Genomic DNA, 17,467 nt, shown 5'->3' with positions numbered 1-17,467 from the left:
CAACCCCTTGCGGGCTCCCAACCCCTTGAGGGACCCAAACCCCTTACGGGCTCAATGCCTGCCTGCGGGTCCCCAATCCCTTGTGCCCCCGCACCCGCCTCAGCGCGGGGCGGGGCGGCGCGTCCCGCCGGCCCTGACTCAGCGCCCCGCCCGGCAGCGGCGGGCGGCGGGGGGCGGGCCGGGCGCGCGCCGGCCCCGCGCCTGTCACCGCCTGCGTCAGAGCCCGGAGTTTTCCACTGACGAAAAAGGGCAGCGCGGCGCGGCGCGGCGTCAGCCCCGGCCCCGGCAGCGGCAGAGCGGGAGGCGCCGCGCCACGCACCGCCGCTGCCCCGGAGCCGCCGCGCCGACACCCGCCGCCGCCTCCGCAGGTAGGGCCCGCCGGGGGCAGCCGGCGCCGGGATGGGGCAGGAGGGTGCGGGGGAGGCTCGGTGCTCCGCCGTCCGGGACTGTGGGTCGGGGGTCCGGTGCAGTGTCCGGCGCGGTGCTCGGCCGTCGGGGGTCCGGTTCAGAGCCAGGTCAGTGCTTGCTCGTAGCGGGGTCCGGCGCGGTGCTCGGGGGTCCGGCTCAGAGCCCGTCCCGGTGCCCCGCCGTCGGGGGGTCCGGCTCGGTTCCCCGCCGGGCAGGCGCGGCTCCGAGGCGCCGTCTGGCCGGGCTGCTCCTGCCCGGGGGCGAGGGGAGCCCGGCGGGGCTGGGGCTGGGGCGATGGTCCGGGACCCCCCGAGGCGGCGGGACCGCGTTCCTCGGGGGGAGGAGGGGGCCTTTGGTGCTCCCGCAGCCCGCCCGCACTTTCCCGTCGGCAGAAAACGCTGCGCTGTACATCCATATAAATACCTGTATATTGATTTGGGGTAGCGCGGAGTTTCCGCCCTGTCAGTTAAGGCTCTGCTCCATCTTTACGGCTGCGGTTCCAATTTTCTGATGTTGAAAGAAAGGCGGGGGGGGGTTAATGGAAGGAGGCGGGGGGGGGAGCCTTGCCGGCTCGCTCTTCCCCAAATCTGCCCGGCTGGCGAGGCTTTCCCGTCCCTACAGCAACACCTACCGACGGCCGCGCGGAGGGACCCACGGACGGGCGGCAGCGGGGCCCCCCCGCCTCCTGCCGCTGCCCGAAATAAAAAAAATTGTGGCTTTTACTGCGCACCTGAGAAAAAGAAACGAAGGGGGGAAAAAAAAAAAAAAGAAAACTACTAAGTTTTCTCAGCGTGTATTTTTTTTTGCTTGCCCCCCCCCCCCAAGTGTCTGTCACCTCCGAGTTACATAATGTCGCCGTAGGAAGAGGCTGACACACGGGGACAGCCCTTTCCTAAAGCAGCGCTGCCTTACTCACGTCTGGAATGACAATGCCTCGGTGGGATGGAGAGAAAACCCTCACGGCCATTTACAAACCTCAGAGTCTTGTCATTTGTTACAGTGGACTCATCAACAATATTATTATTTTTTTTTCCCCCCACGATATTTTATTTTTTTTTCTCTCCTCCACTGAGCAGTTTGCAGATGAGGCCCGTCAAGGTTTGGGAGGTTTATTTTCGGGATAGTGCGTTTGTTCTCTGCGTGGAGAGACTCTGCAGCTCCCGGCAAAGGCTTTAATAATTCAGCGCAGGAAATGCGGGCGTATATATAGCAGGCAAGGTAATGCACAGCGTGTACCTACAGGAGGACAAATATGGAAACCTGGTGTGAATTATTCATGAGGTGTAATCAAATAGAGGATTTTCCTAGACAAAGCACACTTTGCTGTTTTCATATTTATTACAGCACAATCTGCGCCGAGTACATTTGAACCTTGTTTCATTCGGGCCGTGTCAGATAACCTTTAATGTCTTTGCTAATGTTTCTTGTTTCAGGCTGTCAGTGAGAAATAAGGGCTTGATAGAAAAATCTGAAAAGCCTTTTTCTTTGTGGCCTTTTGAAAATTCGTAGATGGAGTAAATGCTTCTAATGCTCTTCCCAGGGAAGGTGTTTTGCCTGCTCAGTCTCTGGCAGGAGAATAAACTCGTGGTGCTACGAACTGATTCATGCTCCTGCGCCGCAGCATGGGATACTTTGCGTTTTGCTGTTGCATAGTAGGCAGAGGCTATTTTTAACCGGAGTAAGGTTATGAAACCTTAGGCCCAGCTGGGTGAAAATAATCTGGTCTGAACTGGAAAGCACAGCTTGTATGGCTGGGAACACGCACGGGACCGTCCTCCGGAGGGTCCTCATGGGATGATCCCACTCGCCTTGGCCCCGGTCAGCCCTGAAACTGGGAAGTGTTGTCATCGTGGAGGCTGTCACAGCGGCGCTGGGGAAACCACTTAAGTAAATATGCAAAGAATTAAAATAGTTAAATGAAGGAGCAATGAATCAGTGTTGATAGTGCCGTGATTATTAAGTAACCCGGAGACGTTACGGGAATCACCGCTGCTGGTAGACATCAAATATCTGGGATAGCTGAACGGGAAGCTCAGCTCCGCACCAGTTTTTGGCAATACTCGCACCAAAGTTGCCTGACCCGCAATAAACAGCGGCGTGCAAATAAACACCGACCCCCAAAACTCCCCCAGGTTTGCTCCACGAGTCGCGTTTGGAGCCGTACCTGGCTAAAATATGCAGTGGTGTTTTTTAAACTAATATTTACTCCTGCTAGACCTGCACAGCCACTGCGGCTCTGGGGGAGGGCGCGGGAGCCGCTCTGACTCACGGCTCAGCAGAGTTGTTAACTCGCTCCCGGCGCCCGAGCCCTCGTCCCCGTGTGCCGGGAAGAGTCCACCTTGGCTTCCCATGCTGCAATCACTGGAAAATAAATGCTTTTAGTGCATTGCACAGAGGTTTGGGGTTTTTTTTCTGATTTTTCTTTGTTTTTACCCAAATTGCTTTGCAGAAGAAAGTTTGCTTTCAAGAGCTCATACACAGATTTGGGATCCTTCCATGCTTTAGGATGCTTCACCTACGGAAACCCCAAAATTTAAAATCTCCTTCCTCGTGGGTGTTCTCCTGCAGTACCACGGGAGTTGTGGCACAAGCAGACATAGCTGCTGGACTTGCTGGGAGAAGTTTCCTTTGCCGTGCTTGCACTGCTGCGTTTGCAAAGCACATACACAGCCCCAAAATAAAACGCCGACACATCTTCTCCGTGTACTTCTGCACAAAGCCTTGATGCCTCTTTGTGCAGTCTCTTAGAAATAGACTATCTGGACACTGGTAGAGGTTTTAGTTGCCTTCCTTTGCGCTTGGCTAAACGAATGCCAAACCTTCTTAAATCTAAATTACTCGAAATATTTACTGTTGAGACGTCGTCCAAGAGGAGGATAGTTAAAACATTAATTCCTCGCATTCCAGCGTATTAGGGCTTTACCCTGCGACTTGCCGAGTGCCAGAAGTGGGACTTTGCAGATTCTATTCCCTTCCCCCCCAACTAGACAGCTACCCCCCCACATTTGCCCCCATCCCAACTTTAATGCTTTTTTTAAAAAAAAAAAAAAGGAAAAAAAAAAAGGAGGGAGAGAAAAAGAAAGGAATGCACATCTGGGCTAAATATTTGTTAGAAAGTATTCCCAGGATAGTGGGAGTTCTGGTGCCAGAGAGGAATTCCTGCGGGTTTGATCCATTGCATTATGTACTTGTTCCAAAAGCTGTTTTCAGTAAAATAGATGAGTAAGAAGTCTTAGCCAAGAACAGAATGTCTTTTTTGGCAACTAAAAGGAAGATAGGATTATTTTATTTCAGGTTATGTAAAAAAAAAAAAAAATAGAGAAGGAGAAGGTGGTAAAATCCTGCGCTTGGTGGTGCCTGCAGAGATTTGCAATGGCAAGCACAGATATATATATATATTTCTTTTTTCTGCTGCTGTGCACATTTTTGTGACTTCTTTGTAAGACATCAATGTGGATTTAAGATTACTTGCAGGACTACTGCAATTAAAATATCCTCGCTGTGTCTGAATTGGCCTCTGGGTTTTTTTGGCTGAGCAGCCGGCGGTTTCGGCGACGCGGCTTTCAAGGCAGCGTCCAAATCGCTGGTGTGAACTCTGCTCCCAAGTGTCGGGGCGAGGGGGGGAGGAGAGGATCCTCTCCACAGCAAAAACCCCGTCTGGGGAATTTTTTTAGGGGTGGATACAAGTAGGCACTGATGGGTGCAGCGTATGGCTCCTGCGAAGGATTTGAAAACTTGACCTGGAAAACGTCGCAGCCGTAAATCAGCGAAGCGGGGGAAGGCGTTACGGGGGAAAATTAATGTGTTTTGGCTGGTGGGCAACAGGTTCACCAGCTTTTTCCCCTTAATTGAGAATCATGTTTGCACGACACCTACTTTGCATTAACAAAACAATAGATGTTTTGAATAAGACAGCATTCCAAAGGTGTTTGTTTTTTTTTTTTTTTCCTATGCATTTGGCTTATCCTCATAGATGGGAGATGCATGCACCTCCCTTCATCCTACTGCCAGACGTGGCTAATCAGCAACGATAGTATTTAAAAAATAAATAAAATAAAATGGCACTGTCTTATACACAGCTTGCCTTGTCTCTGGCTCGGTGTTTGTGTTAGTGCAGTTAGCTCACTTGAGGAAAACGCTTCATTTTTTTCTTGCTGTGTGGCTTGGGGGGCAGGCGGCACGGCTCGTGATGGGCGCTGGTGGGTTTGCAGGCGACCTGAGCATCAGGGCTGCATCGCTGTGATGTCCACCTCCTCCCTTCTCTGGGAGTCCTGCAGACCAAGTAAATCCCACTAGAAATGGATGCTGCGTGGGGGTTGTTTTTTTTGGTCTGGACAAGGGAGTTATCCCTGTTTCAGCAGTGTGGTCTTGGCTGCTCCACCACCCTCCGGTGTCTCCCACATCGCATCTCCGAGGGCGTTTGCCATTGGGCATGTGTCCTACAGGCTTTTTGAGGAGCTGGTTTCTCCCTCCCTTGGCTAGACAGTGGCATCCTTCACTGGCAAAATCAGAGGTGTCCTTTGGAGCAGCAAGCGGTTGCTCTGCGGTGCGAAGTGATGCTCTTTCAAGCCACGTGTGGGACTTTTTTGTGAAGTTTTTGGCCGCTCTGGGTGGACGATGGGGTCAGCTGGGATGAGCGAACCTCTGGCTGCAGCCCAGGCTTTGATTCGGACCCCTGCCATGGATTTGGAGGGCTTCTTTGCTCCTGGTTGTTTCTTAAAGCAAATGTGAGGCAGAGCAGAAGGCATTAAAAAAAAGATAATAAAAATGTAAGGTTTGTAAATGCAGCCAGGTAACTGGTTTGGGTGTCGTGGCTGCGTAGGAGCTTGCGCGGGCAGGAAGGGGGTTAATCCAGGTGTCAGGCAGGACATGTGCTGCTGGGGCTGGAGGGTGGCCAAATCCACCTTCTCCCCATCTGTTTTGGATTAAGGCCAAAAAAACAACAACCCCTCCATGGCAAAACCACCTGCAGCTCCGGGGCTGCCGAGGAGGAGGAGGGACGGAGGGGATCGCTTCTCCCCGGCCCCCAGCTTTGGGGGGCTGTGGGGGATGCAGCAGCCCTGTAGGCACATGTTGCAGTGAATGATTAACTTCTTCAGGCGAGGAACTGCTTCATTCAGGGATTTTTTTTGACCTTTTAGGGGACTATTGTCTCCTGGGAAGCTGTTGGTAAATACAACGAAGGAGGGCTTTGAAGGCACCGCGTGTGCTCCCGTCCTGCTACGTGTTACCGTGCGGTGCTGTCGAGATCTTGAAAGTCCCATCGTTGGGAGGGTTTGAAGCCGGTGTGGTTTCTGTGCCGCCTGCTCGGGGCTGTCAGGACGGCGGGTTTGGTGTTTTTTTTTCCTTTTTCAGAGACTTAAATTAACTTCAGACATGCAAAAGAGGGTGAGAAAGTGCTACGGTTACAAAGAATAAATTTGGCTGGTGGAGGAGTTTCAGGTGGCAGGAGGGGACAGGGACCGGGTGTCTGGCACCCCCGTATCTGTACTTTCACTGTCCTGGGGCTGTATCTGTCTGAAGCATCCTGCTGTCATCGGAATTTCAGGGATGCTTTAGGTTTTGTGTATTACCTCTGGTTTTGCTGAAGCAGCGGGGTGGCTGGTAGCATCCCGCAGTGCCAGGGCTCTCCCCTCCTGTTTCTGGGCTGGGGCTACATCTCTCCCACCATGCTTGTGCCCTACAGCCCGATGGGATGGGGTCAAAGCAAGTCACTGTTCTGGCAGCAGCCTGGTCCCCAGCTTTGGGTATGGCTCAATGGCTTCAAAATAAGCTGGCAGTGACTTCTGCAGAAGCAGGAGCATCTGGTGCGGTGTCGCCAGCATCTGAAAGGAGAAACAGTTCCATCATCTATGCAAAAGCATCCCAGGTTAGGTGGGCTCTGAGATCCATTAGGCTATTGTAGGCAAAGCGTGTAGCTTTTGTGCCATTTCAGGAGATAGAAACCCCACAAACTTTATATAACCAAAGGTTAAAACATGCAACAAAGTTTGTTGGTTTGGTTTTTTTTTCTTTTTTTTCTTTAAGATGAGTAGGGGAAAAGCATGAAGGAAATTTAGGAATCTAGGCAAGTACAGAGCCCCTTTGTTTTTAATTAGCTGCGTTGTTTTTAATTGCTACTATGCTTGATACATAACCCAGCCTAAACAAGAATAGCTTATTGAATGGGGGACTGACTATGAAAGGCACCGTGAGGAGAAGGGCTGTTCTTCACAGCTGATATATTTGTATTTCAGTGCTTCGTTTAATAAGTCTCTTTCCCCAGGGGGCTGTAGCAAGTAAATCATGCCAACAGATTGTTCTCTGCAAACTGGCTTATTTTTGTAATTAGCAAGACGTTAAAGCTGTAACTGCATAGAAAGCGATCTGGGTAAGGAGTTAACATAAAAGAATTAGTAAGCAAAATGTAGTACTTATTGTTTGATAACATTTGTGTTGATTGAATCTGTTTCCGGACAGTTTGTTGTCTGTGATAGTAGTTTTTTTCTGCAGCATCCTAAAATGGAAGAGAAATTCAGCAGGTGTGCACAGTGAGGGTACTAAGGTGTGTTTTTCTGGGGGAGCACATTTTGGGAATCACACCTGCATGGCCAGGTGACCAGGCTATGGCCAGGAGAAGCCTTGCTGGGTGTTAAAGCCATCGTGCTCATCACCCAGAACTGCCAGTATTTCCCTTGCTTTATTTTGCTTTTCTCCTTTGTTTTCCAGTTATATGAAAAATACGGCATCACCATGAGCGGAGTATTGAAAAGGAAGTACGAAGAGCTGGGGGATGACAGCACCTACTGCTCCTCCTCCTCCTGCTCCCCCCTCTCCTCCTCAGCGTCCTCGGGCTGGGAGTCGGACGAGGAGAGCTCCCGCGGAGAGCCCAAGCCCAGCTCTGCCTTAACGCCCGGCTTCACCCGTGAGTATCTCCGGCAGCCCCATTCCTGGGATCAGACATGCCTCTGCGTGGGCTTTTTGTAGCATGGTGGTGGGTCGCCGCCATGCAGAGACCCCCTTGGAGCACACTTTTACAGGTGGAAGTGGCCGTAACACCAGCTCCCTGTCATTACACTGATTTGTCTTGTTTTTATAATTGGCCAGCATCCTCAGGGTGGTCTTCCTCAGCCCTTCCTCCCAGCATTTATCATTCCTTTATAATGTTTTTGCTAAAGTCCAGATTTCTAGGAATAGAAACCCAAGGCCTGGGTGTGCAGAGGCATGCAGGTGCCTCCAAGACAGTGCTGTAGGACCATCCCACCATCCCTCAATCCCCTGTCAAGCCATTCCATAGGCAAAACCTAAACAGACAGCAAAAGCCCATGATGCTGGTTTTTAAAAATGATTAACCAGTAGCGTAATTACTGTTTCGGAACTCGTTTTCTATGTAAGTTGGGTACTTTGCCAAAGAACATGACACGTTTGACATTGCCTCCGCTGTTAGTACAGATAAATGCTGTTTTGTTTTCCCAGCAATATCAGTTTTGAGAGCTTTTAGGAAAACACACAGAAGACGAGGTTGTAAAAACCTTTATCTGCCATGTGAAGGGAAAAATAAAAAATACAATAGGGGAACATCTTCATGGAGGAGAAATAGTCCAACCTAGTAAATTATGCTGAACACCCACTGCATATAGCAGTTAAGGTCCGCTTAGCAGACATACACAAACACGCAGTGGTCTGAAAAGGCTTTAGAAGTCTTGTAATAATAAAGAGTCTCATTCTTGCTTGTCTTCCCAGGTTTTGTGACAAAACAATGAACTTTTTGTATTCTCTGGCTCAATTGGAAAAGGGTCAGGAATGGGAAAACAATTTCGGAGGAGGGGTGCGGGGAGAGAGGAGAAAATGCCAAAGTGCAGCAGCTCAGCTGATAGATGATCGTGGTGGTGAACTTGCCTTTTGATAAGGAGCTAATGTTTTAGAAGATTGAGTCAAGGTTATTATGAAAACGCAACGCGCAGTGCAAAGATATCATCAAAGCAACTGCAGAGCCCAGTGTGAAACCCTCAGCTCTTTAGCAGAAGCTGCTGATGCAGCTGGGTGAACACTTTTTTTTCATATGAAACTGAAATGCTATATTTTGGCAAGCGAGACTTGTGAAACATGGGTGCAGCTAACTGTCCTGTCTCGCACTTTCCCAGCCTTTGGGGCCAGCCAAACCAGCCGAGCCCCTCGGGTTTTTGGCAGTCCTTTCGGTTGGTTCCCCGTGGTGGGGCTCCCTGTGGCTCTGCCATCCGAAGAGCGGGGCTCGGATCCCAGCTCTGCGGGAGTCACCCATCCTTTCTGGGTTGTTTTTTCCCCATATTCTCCATGGTGGCAACCAAGACACCCATGCAACAGCAGAGAATGGGACCAAAAAATCCCACCACCTAATTTGTGGGTAGCTGACTCTCATTCCTGACGTGCTCATGCAGCAGAAAAAGCAGCTCTGTAACCCCGTACCACTGCGTTTTGCTTTGCTTTCCATGGCCAGCTACGTTCGTGGAAACTCATTGACTCTGAAACTGCCCTGGCTAATCAGTCCGCCTCCATCTGTTACGTTTGCACGTGCAAATGTGCAGAACCAGGTATCTCTGGAGAGGGTCCGCTTTCAATGGTGTGTAGCATGTTTCAGCAGTTTAAGATAAACCAGAGTCATGTATTGCCGTGTTTACCCTGGGATCACCTGCATAAAGATTAACATCTTTGCAGCTGCTCTCAAATGAGTCTCTTGAGAATAAACTATAGATTCATAGTTCCTCCCAGTGGATGGTGTAAGGAAGTACCAGAAAAACGGCCGTTTTGGCTATTTTCTGCCCTGCCATGAAAGCTGGAGTCACGCAGCGCTGGAGTGTTGGTGCTCCGGCATCCTGGGAGCAGACCACGAGCTCCTGAGTGTGGGGCAGGGTGCTTGGGTTTAGAGCAAGACAGGCATGTAGGATGGTTTGTTACTTGTTCGTTATGCTCTGCTGCACGTGAAGAATAAGCAAATGTGTGTTTCCTGGAGGAAGTCAAGCGGGAAGGAGAAGCAGCAGCCGTTTCTTAGGGTGAATCTGATCAGTGACTCCGATGCGTCGGGACTTGGCTTAGTTTCCCACCTTTGACGTGTTAGATCCTAAAACACCAGAAGCCATCAAGCAATGTTGTAACCTTGTCCTATCACGTCCCAGTTGAGAGAGTAATTGCAAGTCCTGCCTGTTTGTAATATTTACAGCCTCTTTGTAATATTTCTCTCCTGTCTGCAGGATGGCAGTACTGACTTTGTGCTTTTTTTTCTTCCCCCATTTTTAGCCACGTCGATCCTGAAGAAATCCAAGCGACTAAAGAAGAACAATGTGGAGTTTGACCGGGTCACTGTGTTTTACTTCCCACGCTGCCAGGGGTTCACGAGCGTGCCTAGTCGCGGGGGCTGCACCCTGGGGATGGTGAGCAAACACAGCTCCTCCCGGCAGTTCACGCTAGCAGAGTTTTCAAAGGAGCAGGAAAACGTTCGTCGGGGGAAACTTGAAGAGAAATTAAAAGAGGAGAAGTTGGAAGCGTTGAAATGGAAAGTGAGTAGGAGCGTGGGGCTGGGTTGGTGAGGAGAGGGTGGATGTCATTAGTTAATGGCCAGTTTTTAGTAGGAGCCTCTCTCAGACCTGAGGGCAGCCTCTCTCAGACCTGAGGGCATTGGTCCTTAACCCTCTTTGAGTCTCCAAAAAACACAGGCTCTGGTGTGGGATTTTCAGCTCAGTTCTCCACCTTTGAAAAGTGATGGAGGAGACACTGAACTCCACATGCCAGGTGTCTGTCACGTCTTTGGGGCCTCTGACACCTATGTTGGTTTTGGGGGTGGACACTGGGGGGGGCAGATCGTTCTTGTTTCTCCTGACCTGGGGGTGCTGACGGCTCTTTGTCCCCAACAGGTCCCTAATGCCTTGCCTATTTTTTCCCCGCAGCTAACCATGAATGGCACGAAGGAGTCGGAGGAGGCCAACCAGCTCACTATCGAAGACATCTCTGATGACGACATCGACGTCAGCAACGTGGACCTAGAGGACGGCTTCTTCCTCCAGCCCTACCCCGCCAAGAAGAGACGTGCGTTGCTGAAAGCCGTGGGGGTGAAGAAGATCGACAAGGAGGAGAAGCGAGAGCTGCACAACATCCGCTTGTCCCGGGAGGACTGCGGCTGTGACTGCCAGGAGGTCTGCGACCCCGAGACCTGCAGCTGCAGCTTGGCAGGCATTAAATGTCAGGTACTGCCCTCGCCTCTGGGCACGGGGGAGAAGCCACGGCTCCAACTGATGTGTACGTTAAAGCAGGGGGTTTTGAGCAAGCAGGACAGAGTTAGGGCAGCTTGTAAACTGCATCTGTTCCCACCTGTGCTTGGAGCAAAGCAGATGAGAAAAGCTCTTGGAGATGCTCCCCAGGCTGCGAGGCAGATGCTGCTCGAAAGCGTCCGCTTCCCAAACCACACGTGCAGCCATCTACACGGTACCGTTGCAGCCGTGGGGATGTGCCCAAGCCTGCAGCATGAATGCACTCCCTACGACCGTCCCCATGAGACCCGTGCCTGCTCAGTCTCCCGTTGGAGATGGGCCACGTGAGAATGTCTTGGCAAACGAAAGCTTCTCGCTCCTCACACGAGGCTGTGATTTCTCCTCCTCCCCCTCGTTTTTTTTTGTTATTTTTTTTCCCTTGGTGTGTATCACAACTCCCAGCATGCTCAGGCGAACGTGGGAGTGTCAGCTGAGCATCAGCCCACGGAGAGCTGTGCAGCCCACCTGCGAAGTGGGGCAATCCCTATGTATTCACTTAGCTTATTATATGATTTTTATTTTTATGGATGTCTGCCCAGCTGTGTTCGAGGAGCCATATTCCCTATTCAGGCTGCTGCTCGCTCTCTTGGTGCTGTGGCTGCAGGCTGGGGGTGGTGTAGTGTGGGCGCACGCAGGCGGACACGTGCTCCATGTGCGTGTCACAGCCCTGCTGTAGTGGCTGCTGATAACAGGGACATAAAGGTGCCGCAGATGCCTGTTGAGCAATTTGTCCTTGCCTCAGTGAGGGGCAGAAGTTCACAATATGGATCAGGTGTTAAATGTCATGATGCAAGATATAAAAACTCACGTTTGCCCCCTTATGTCTCCTTTCGGAGCATTATATTTCGCTTTTTTTGGAACCTTTTAACTTGAAATCGAACTTTTTTATGACAACCCTTCAAAAGGGCAGGGTGTCTTTTATTATTTTTTTTTTTTTAGCCTGCTTTTAAACCCCTCTGCTGTTACACGGTTTCTCGGGGCGGGTGAGTCGCGGACAGATTCAATTTTGCACCGCCAGGTTCGGTCCTAACCCTCCGCCTCTGCTTCTCCCCGTGCCAGATGGATCACACCTCCTTCCCCTGCGGCTGCACCAAGGACGGCTGCGGCAACACCGAGGGCAGGATCGAGTTCAACCAGGCCCGCGTGCAGACCCACTTCATCCACACCATCATGAAGCTGGAGCTGGAGAAGCAGCAGCAGAGCAGCGAGAAGGCGGTGGAGGCCGAGCCCCCTTTTCGGGAGCGGCTCCCGCCGTTGGGATGCGCGGCGGGGAAGGGCTCTTTGGAGGAGCGCGCTGTGCCGCTGGCACCCGCCTTCCAGTTCAGCCCCGACCTGGAGGCCCTGGGGGAAAACAGCTGCAGCAGTGACATGACGGACTCCTCCATCTCCTCCCACCCCAGCGAGGACCTGGAGGAGACCTACGAGAGCCTCCCCTCCGACAAATCCCAGTCGGACGTGGACGATGACGGCTTGGCACGCATCCTCCACTTCAACGACTCAGATGCCGAGGAAGAGGGCAGCCGTGGCCAGGATGACCTGAGTTGCTTCCACCCCGCTGACTTCTTCATTGAGGACCACGGCGGTGAGGCCAAGCCTGTCCCTGGCCACTTGTCCCACCTCTCCGAGTGCCTGGACGAGAATGCGAACCAGGATGGCGGGGGTTTGCTGGAGGATGCCACCCACGCGCGGTGCGATGGGCTGTCCTATTGTGCCTCATCGCCGGCCGAGACCTGCTCCAAGAGCTATGCCGACCTCAGCCTTTCCTCTGACTCCTTGGATTTCTTCCAGTCCTTCTCGGACTATAACTTGGGACCCCTTTACAACTCCTTAAAGGAGTACGAGAACCTCGATAACTTCTCAGCGTTACAGTTTCAGTTGCCTAATTTCCCTGGCTTCCCTCAAGCTGGAGATCAGGGCTCCTGTTTCTTGGAGTCTCTCATTGGTTTGTCCGAATCCGTCCCCGAAACCCCAGCCCCTTTCACAGACAATCAGCTTTTGGAGGATGCCATCAAGTCATCGCTGATGGAGACGGTGAAAGTGTGAAACGCCCGTGTGGCTGGGGCGGCAGGGACTGCTGCTGAAAGGAAAACTGAAGAACGGTTGGATGGGCAAACTTTCACCAAAAGGATGATGCGCTACTCAAAAATAAGGAGGAAAAAAAACCCAACAAAAATAAGACTTTCTAAGCAAACAAACTATTTTTGGTCTTTATAGAACGTGGACATTTTGACATACTGCAGCTACAATCAGTCCTCTCGCTGTTTGTGCAAAAATTTCTAAATTTTCATGATGGGGTGGGGTGGGGGGGGAGGGAAAAAGACTTTCACCTATGAATTTCCTTGTGTTTTGTATGAAAAGACCTGTTGAGAAATACTCCTTGCTAACGTTGCCAGTCGTACACACAGCCCCTTCTAGAAACGTTTCAGTGTTGCAGGAACTTTTTAAGACAACTTTTTGAAGCTGTATTTATTGTGAAAATTTGTGGTTTGCGTAAGAGTTAGCCCAACACGCTCTTGCGTTTAAATCGGACAAGGTTTACAGAAGAGATCCATACACTATATACATAATCATTCTTCATCTATTTATTGCAAATTCCAGAATTTAACTAGCCACCGAAGCTTGAACTAGCATGAAACCTTATTTAAATTGGTAATACCTCAGATGTATTATGTGTACAATCATATTTTTTTGCATAATATATCTGTATTTATTTATTTTCTACCTGTAGTACATGAATAGCACTGTGGTTTATCAATGACCTGGAAGGGCAATAAGGTCTTCAGCGGCACCTGGTTTTTCTGAGTCTGAAAGGTGTTGGCTGTTTGGTCTTCACTTTGCATTTCTAACAGAGCCAAATGCAAGCGGGTGGGACGGGAGGGACGGGGGAAACATTTGTGCAACATCCTTTGGTCTCTGTCAGCCCTCTAGTAGACATCATGGTGGTGTCTGATCTCCGTAATACTGCTAGGGAGAGCAAAACCAAGCAAAACCCTCCATTAGTCAAGAAATAACATGAACTAGCTCTATTTAAACAAAAAAACCCCACCCACCCAAACCCCTTTTCATAAATTATTTTATAATTTATTTAACCTCCTAAGGATTTGGCCATAAGATCTTTCATGAATATGCAGAGGAATCGCTAGCAGCGGTGGGGGGGTGTAATGAGAAGGACCTTTGCAGCCCCGTGGAGGGGCTGTGGGAGAGCAAAGCCAACAGCAGCAACACTGTGCTCACGCTCCTCAGCAAGTGCTCCTTAGGACTCCCCAACGTCAAGGGAATCGCAGCTCCAAAATCTAGTGGGCCAGACTGTTTATACTATTTTTTTTACATAGGTAAATTGGGTAAATCAAGGAAGATATGAAGGTTATTGGGTTACTTAACCTTTGAGTAGTTTTAGAGGGAAGAAAAAATAAGGCCTGAAAAAAGCTGAAAAACTTGAAGGCTTTTTTTTTTTAAAATGAGAGAAATCACCGTGTTTAGGAAGGAGACTGGGGGCCCTCTTGGCCTTCTGCTATTTAAATCAGTTTGAGAACATGACACTATTTGGCCACAAGATGTAACTGGACATAAAAATCTGTACGTCAGTGATACACTAAGTGCCTACGCCAGTGGTATGAAAAAAAAAAGGCTTTAAAACCTGCCGGCTTTAAATCCCTGCTTGGGAAATGTGAGATTGGGTGATGGGAGTGATGCCTGGCATCACCCGCACTGGGGGCAGGCGGCAGCTCTGGCATCCCAGCCCCGCTGCCCTGGGAGCAGGGTGCTGGTGGGAGCTCCCGAGGGATGCAAAGACACCCAGATGGGGGAGGAAAAATCACAAAATGTGGATTTGAGAATTTTTTCAGTGGCTGAACTGTTTATATCCCCATGACAGGGATGGTGCTCTTGGGTATCTGCTGTTCCGCAGGCGCGTCGCGCAAACCTGCCGGCAACGTAGGAAACTTCTCGTGTACGAATACGGCGAAGGCTGGGTTGTTTGGGTTTTTTTTTTTTTTAATCATTATTATTACTATTTAATTGTACATCTTCTCTGGTATTGAGCCGGTCAACTTGGAAGCGGAGCTGACCCACTGCGGCCGTGAGCCCTGTGCTCGCTGCCGCATCCTCCTGCGAGGCATCGCCCCGGGGACCTCCCCGCCGGGCAGGAGGGCGACTGTAGGAATACTACTGGCAGATGGAGGATTTCCTGGATATATATATATATATATGTTATTATTATTTTTCGTCGTCGTTGTCGTCGTTTCTTTAGACTGAAAAGTCCCCTTCAGTTATCTCCTAGGTGGTAGTTTCTATCCTTCAGACTGCATCAGAGCTATTGACAGTTGAAAAGTCTGGTACCGTTCTGTATTTATTGGCACTAATATATTTTATAACATTCCTAGGTTTCTCTGCATATATATATATATTTATATATATATAAAATATATACATATATTTTATATATATACACACACTTTTTTAAAAATGAATGCCAGGGATAGACTCCTGCCTTTGTGGATTTTTTTCTATAATTTATTCTTTTTATTTGTGTTGGTGCCAAAAAAAAAAAAGAAAAAAGATTTTTTTTCTCTCTTTTTTTTTTTTCTCCAGGGCACTGAATTGTAAATATATAATTTTTTTTTTTCTTCTTGGTATCTGTGTAAAAAGTTGCCTGTTAAACAGTTTAAAAACTGGGTATTTATTGACACAATCTGTAATTATCTAATGTATTGATTGAAACGCTTTGGTTTCAACATAGCTTTATTTTAGCTTTCTTTGTGTATATATTGTGATTATGTTGCTTAAAGGTACAAGTTAAAAAAAAATGCTTTATTTTTACCTTATCCATTTGCATTTGTTTATAAAAAAGCATATTTGTCTACAGCTGCTGTCTCTCATTTCATCAAAGCAATATGAAGAAATTTCCATTACACTTTCAATAAAAGAATTTTCTTTGAATACGGCAGAGTCTTCGCCCTTTTTATCCCTTACTGTGGCTCAGAAATTCGGATGATGGCTGTGCGTGCTGCATTGTATGGCATCATTGTCCCTTTTTTTTCTTTGTTTTTGGCTTTTTTGGCCCCTTTTTGAAGCTAATGGGTGTGCTGGGTTCCCAGCCCAAGTACTGAGATGGGAGCATCCTGCCAGGGCAGGAGCAGCCCTTGCCCCAGCCTGGTGTCCTCCAAGAGGCTTCTCCTGAGCTTGGGGACCCCCATAGCTTTTCTCACCCTCCCCAAAAGCAGCCCAGGGAAGAGCATCCCCATGGCCTTGCATGGGAGAAGGGCACAGGGGGAACATGTAGAGCTGAGCCATAGTGAGAAACCAGCTGTAGGGTTGGTGCCTGGAGCAAAGGGGACATCTTCCCTGGAGAAGGCATGGAGCTGAGGCAGCTCATCCATCCCTGCAGAGCCTTGCTCCATGTGTGGCAGCTGGGTACAAGAAGAGGGGGGGCTTCCCAGGTAGCTTCCAAGGTGTAGCTTCAATGTCACCTTGACACCCAAACGTGGCAGGGAACACTACCAAAGCCCTGGGAGGTCACATGGGAGAAGCTTTTGGGGCAACTGGAGATGCACAAGGGGTGCCCAAAGTCCCTCTGGCTTCATCCAGGGATGCGTCTCCTTGCAGAGGGGCACTCAGTGCCAGCCCCTGCTTTCAAATTTTAAGCTAAAATAGCACCAGGGCTGGGACTAGAAAGGACCTTTTTGGCAATTTGCTTAATTAATTTGAGGGCAAAAATGTGATGCAACTTCTTGCCTGGCAGAGCAAGACGTGTGTCCTGGAGAGCACCTCCTGAGGCTCCCGGGATGTCTCTGGCCCCTTATCCATGCTGTGGCGATGTCCCCAGTGCAGTGCCTTGTGGTGGCATGTGACAATTGTCCTGTTCATGTTGCTTCCTACTCCACCAGTGTCACTTCATGTGACACAATGCCTTTTTTGTTCCCCCTAAAAACCATAAAATTCAGTGCATGGGGCTGGGGTCTGGCTGTGGTGTGTGGATGGTGGCTGCACCTCTCCACAGGACAATGGAAAAGACAATGGTGGTGGCAGCATCCCCATCGCCAAGGAGCCTTTAGGAGAAATCTTGGGAAATCCTTGGAAATCCCTGGAAACCCCTTTCCCTCGTGGGCTACAAAAGCCTTTCTCATCTCCCCATGGCACCCCTGGGACCTGGAAGGACGCAGCCAAAAGAAGCATCACCACAACCCTGTGCCCCGCGAGAAACGCAACATAAATACGCTTGGTCCTGGCAACAGGAGGGAAAAAAGAAGGGGGTAAGGATGTGAGCCAGCCCCCGGTGCTAAGGAAAAGCTGAATAAATCCCGGAAACCTGGAAGGGGAAATGCACACCTATCCCGTGGGCTTGTGCCCGGCAGCGTGGGCATAAATCCTAACCGCTGGCATTGACCTGAAAGCAAGGGAAGTTGGCCCAAGAGTGCCATTGTCTGGTTTTCCATTGGGAATCCATTTTTGAAGGTTGCCATCCGCCCCCAGAGCTGAGAAGCTCGATTAATTGAATAAACTATTTGTTACAAATTATTTGCTGGGCCATAAAAGCAGCAATATTGAAAAGAGGTCAGTTTTTTAATTTTATTTTATGGGGTTTATGCCTATAATTCCCTCTTATGTTAATTATTCTCTGACTGGGTCAGAGTCCGCAGTGTACAGCTCCAGCTGCCCCACTGGTGGGCTGGTGGGCTTTTGGCTCATGCTGATGACCATGCCCCGTGCCCCAGCAAAGGGCATTGCCACCCACCACAAGGGACGGTGCCAAAACAGCCCCAAGGTGCCACATCCCATGAACCACCTTCTGGCCCAGGCAT

At 49.9% G+C, this 17,467-nt stretch overlaps 1 protein-coding gene across 2 annotated transcripts; it reads left to right on the top strand.

The window, feature by feature from the left end:
- The first annotated feature begins 285 nt into the window (after nucleotides 1-285).
- On the top strand, nucleotides 286-15,605 carry CSRNP1 (cysteine and serine rich nuclear protein 1). 2 transcript variants are annotated; one of them, XM_068404575.1, is made up of 5 exons: nucleotides 286-368; nucleotides 7,117-7,312; nucleotides 9,661-9,920; nucleotides 10,308-10,604; nucleotides 11,727-15,605. In XM_068404575.1, the coding sequence occupies exons 2-5, from the start codon at nucleotides 7,141-7,143 to the stop codon at nucleotides 12,708-12,710; spliced, it is 1,713 nt and encodes a 570-aa protein (XP_068260676.1). In that variant the 5' UTR covers nucleotides 286-368; nucleotides 7,117-7,140; the 3' UTR covers nucleotides 12,711-15,605. The 2 variants fall into 2 exon arrangements, with proteins under 2 accessions (XP_068260676.1, XP_068260677.1); XM_068404576.1 differs by lacking the exon at nucleotides 286-368 and adding an exon at nucleotides 448-515.
- Nucleotides 15,606-17,467: the final 1,862 nt, after the last annotated feature.

The sequence above is a fragment of the Nyctibius grandis genome, chromosome 7 (genome assembly GCF_013368605.1).
Source record: "Nyctibius grandis isolate bNycGra1 chromosome 7, bNycGra1.pri, whole genome shotgun sequence".
Taxonomy (NCBI): Eukaryota; Metazoa; Chordata; class Aves; order Nyctibiiformes; family Nyctibiidae; genus Nyctibius; species Nyctibius grandis.
Note: the sequence above shows the minus strand (reverse complement) of the source record. Positions and strands in the feature narration are given on the sequence as shown.

Bases quoted from the DNA above. Each gene is read 5' to 3' on its own strand.
- CSRNP1 (XM_068404575.1), top strand. From the start codon at position 7,141: ATGAGCGGAGTATTGAAAAGGAAGTACGAAGAGCTGGGGGATGACAGC. The intron at 9,921-10,307 runs GTGAGTAGGAGC...TTTTCCCCGCAG, and splicing joins TGGAAGCGTTGAAATGGAAA to CTAACCATGAATGGCACGAA. The intron at 10,605-11,726 runs GTACTGCCCTCG...TCCCCGTGCCAG, and splicing joins TGGCAGGCATTAAATGTCAG to ATGGATCACACCTCCTTCCC.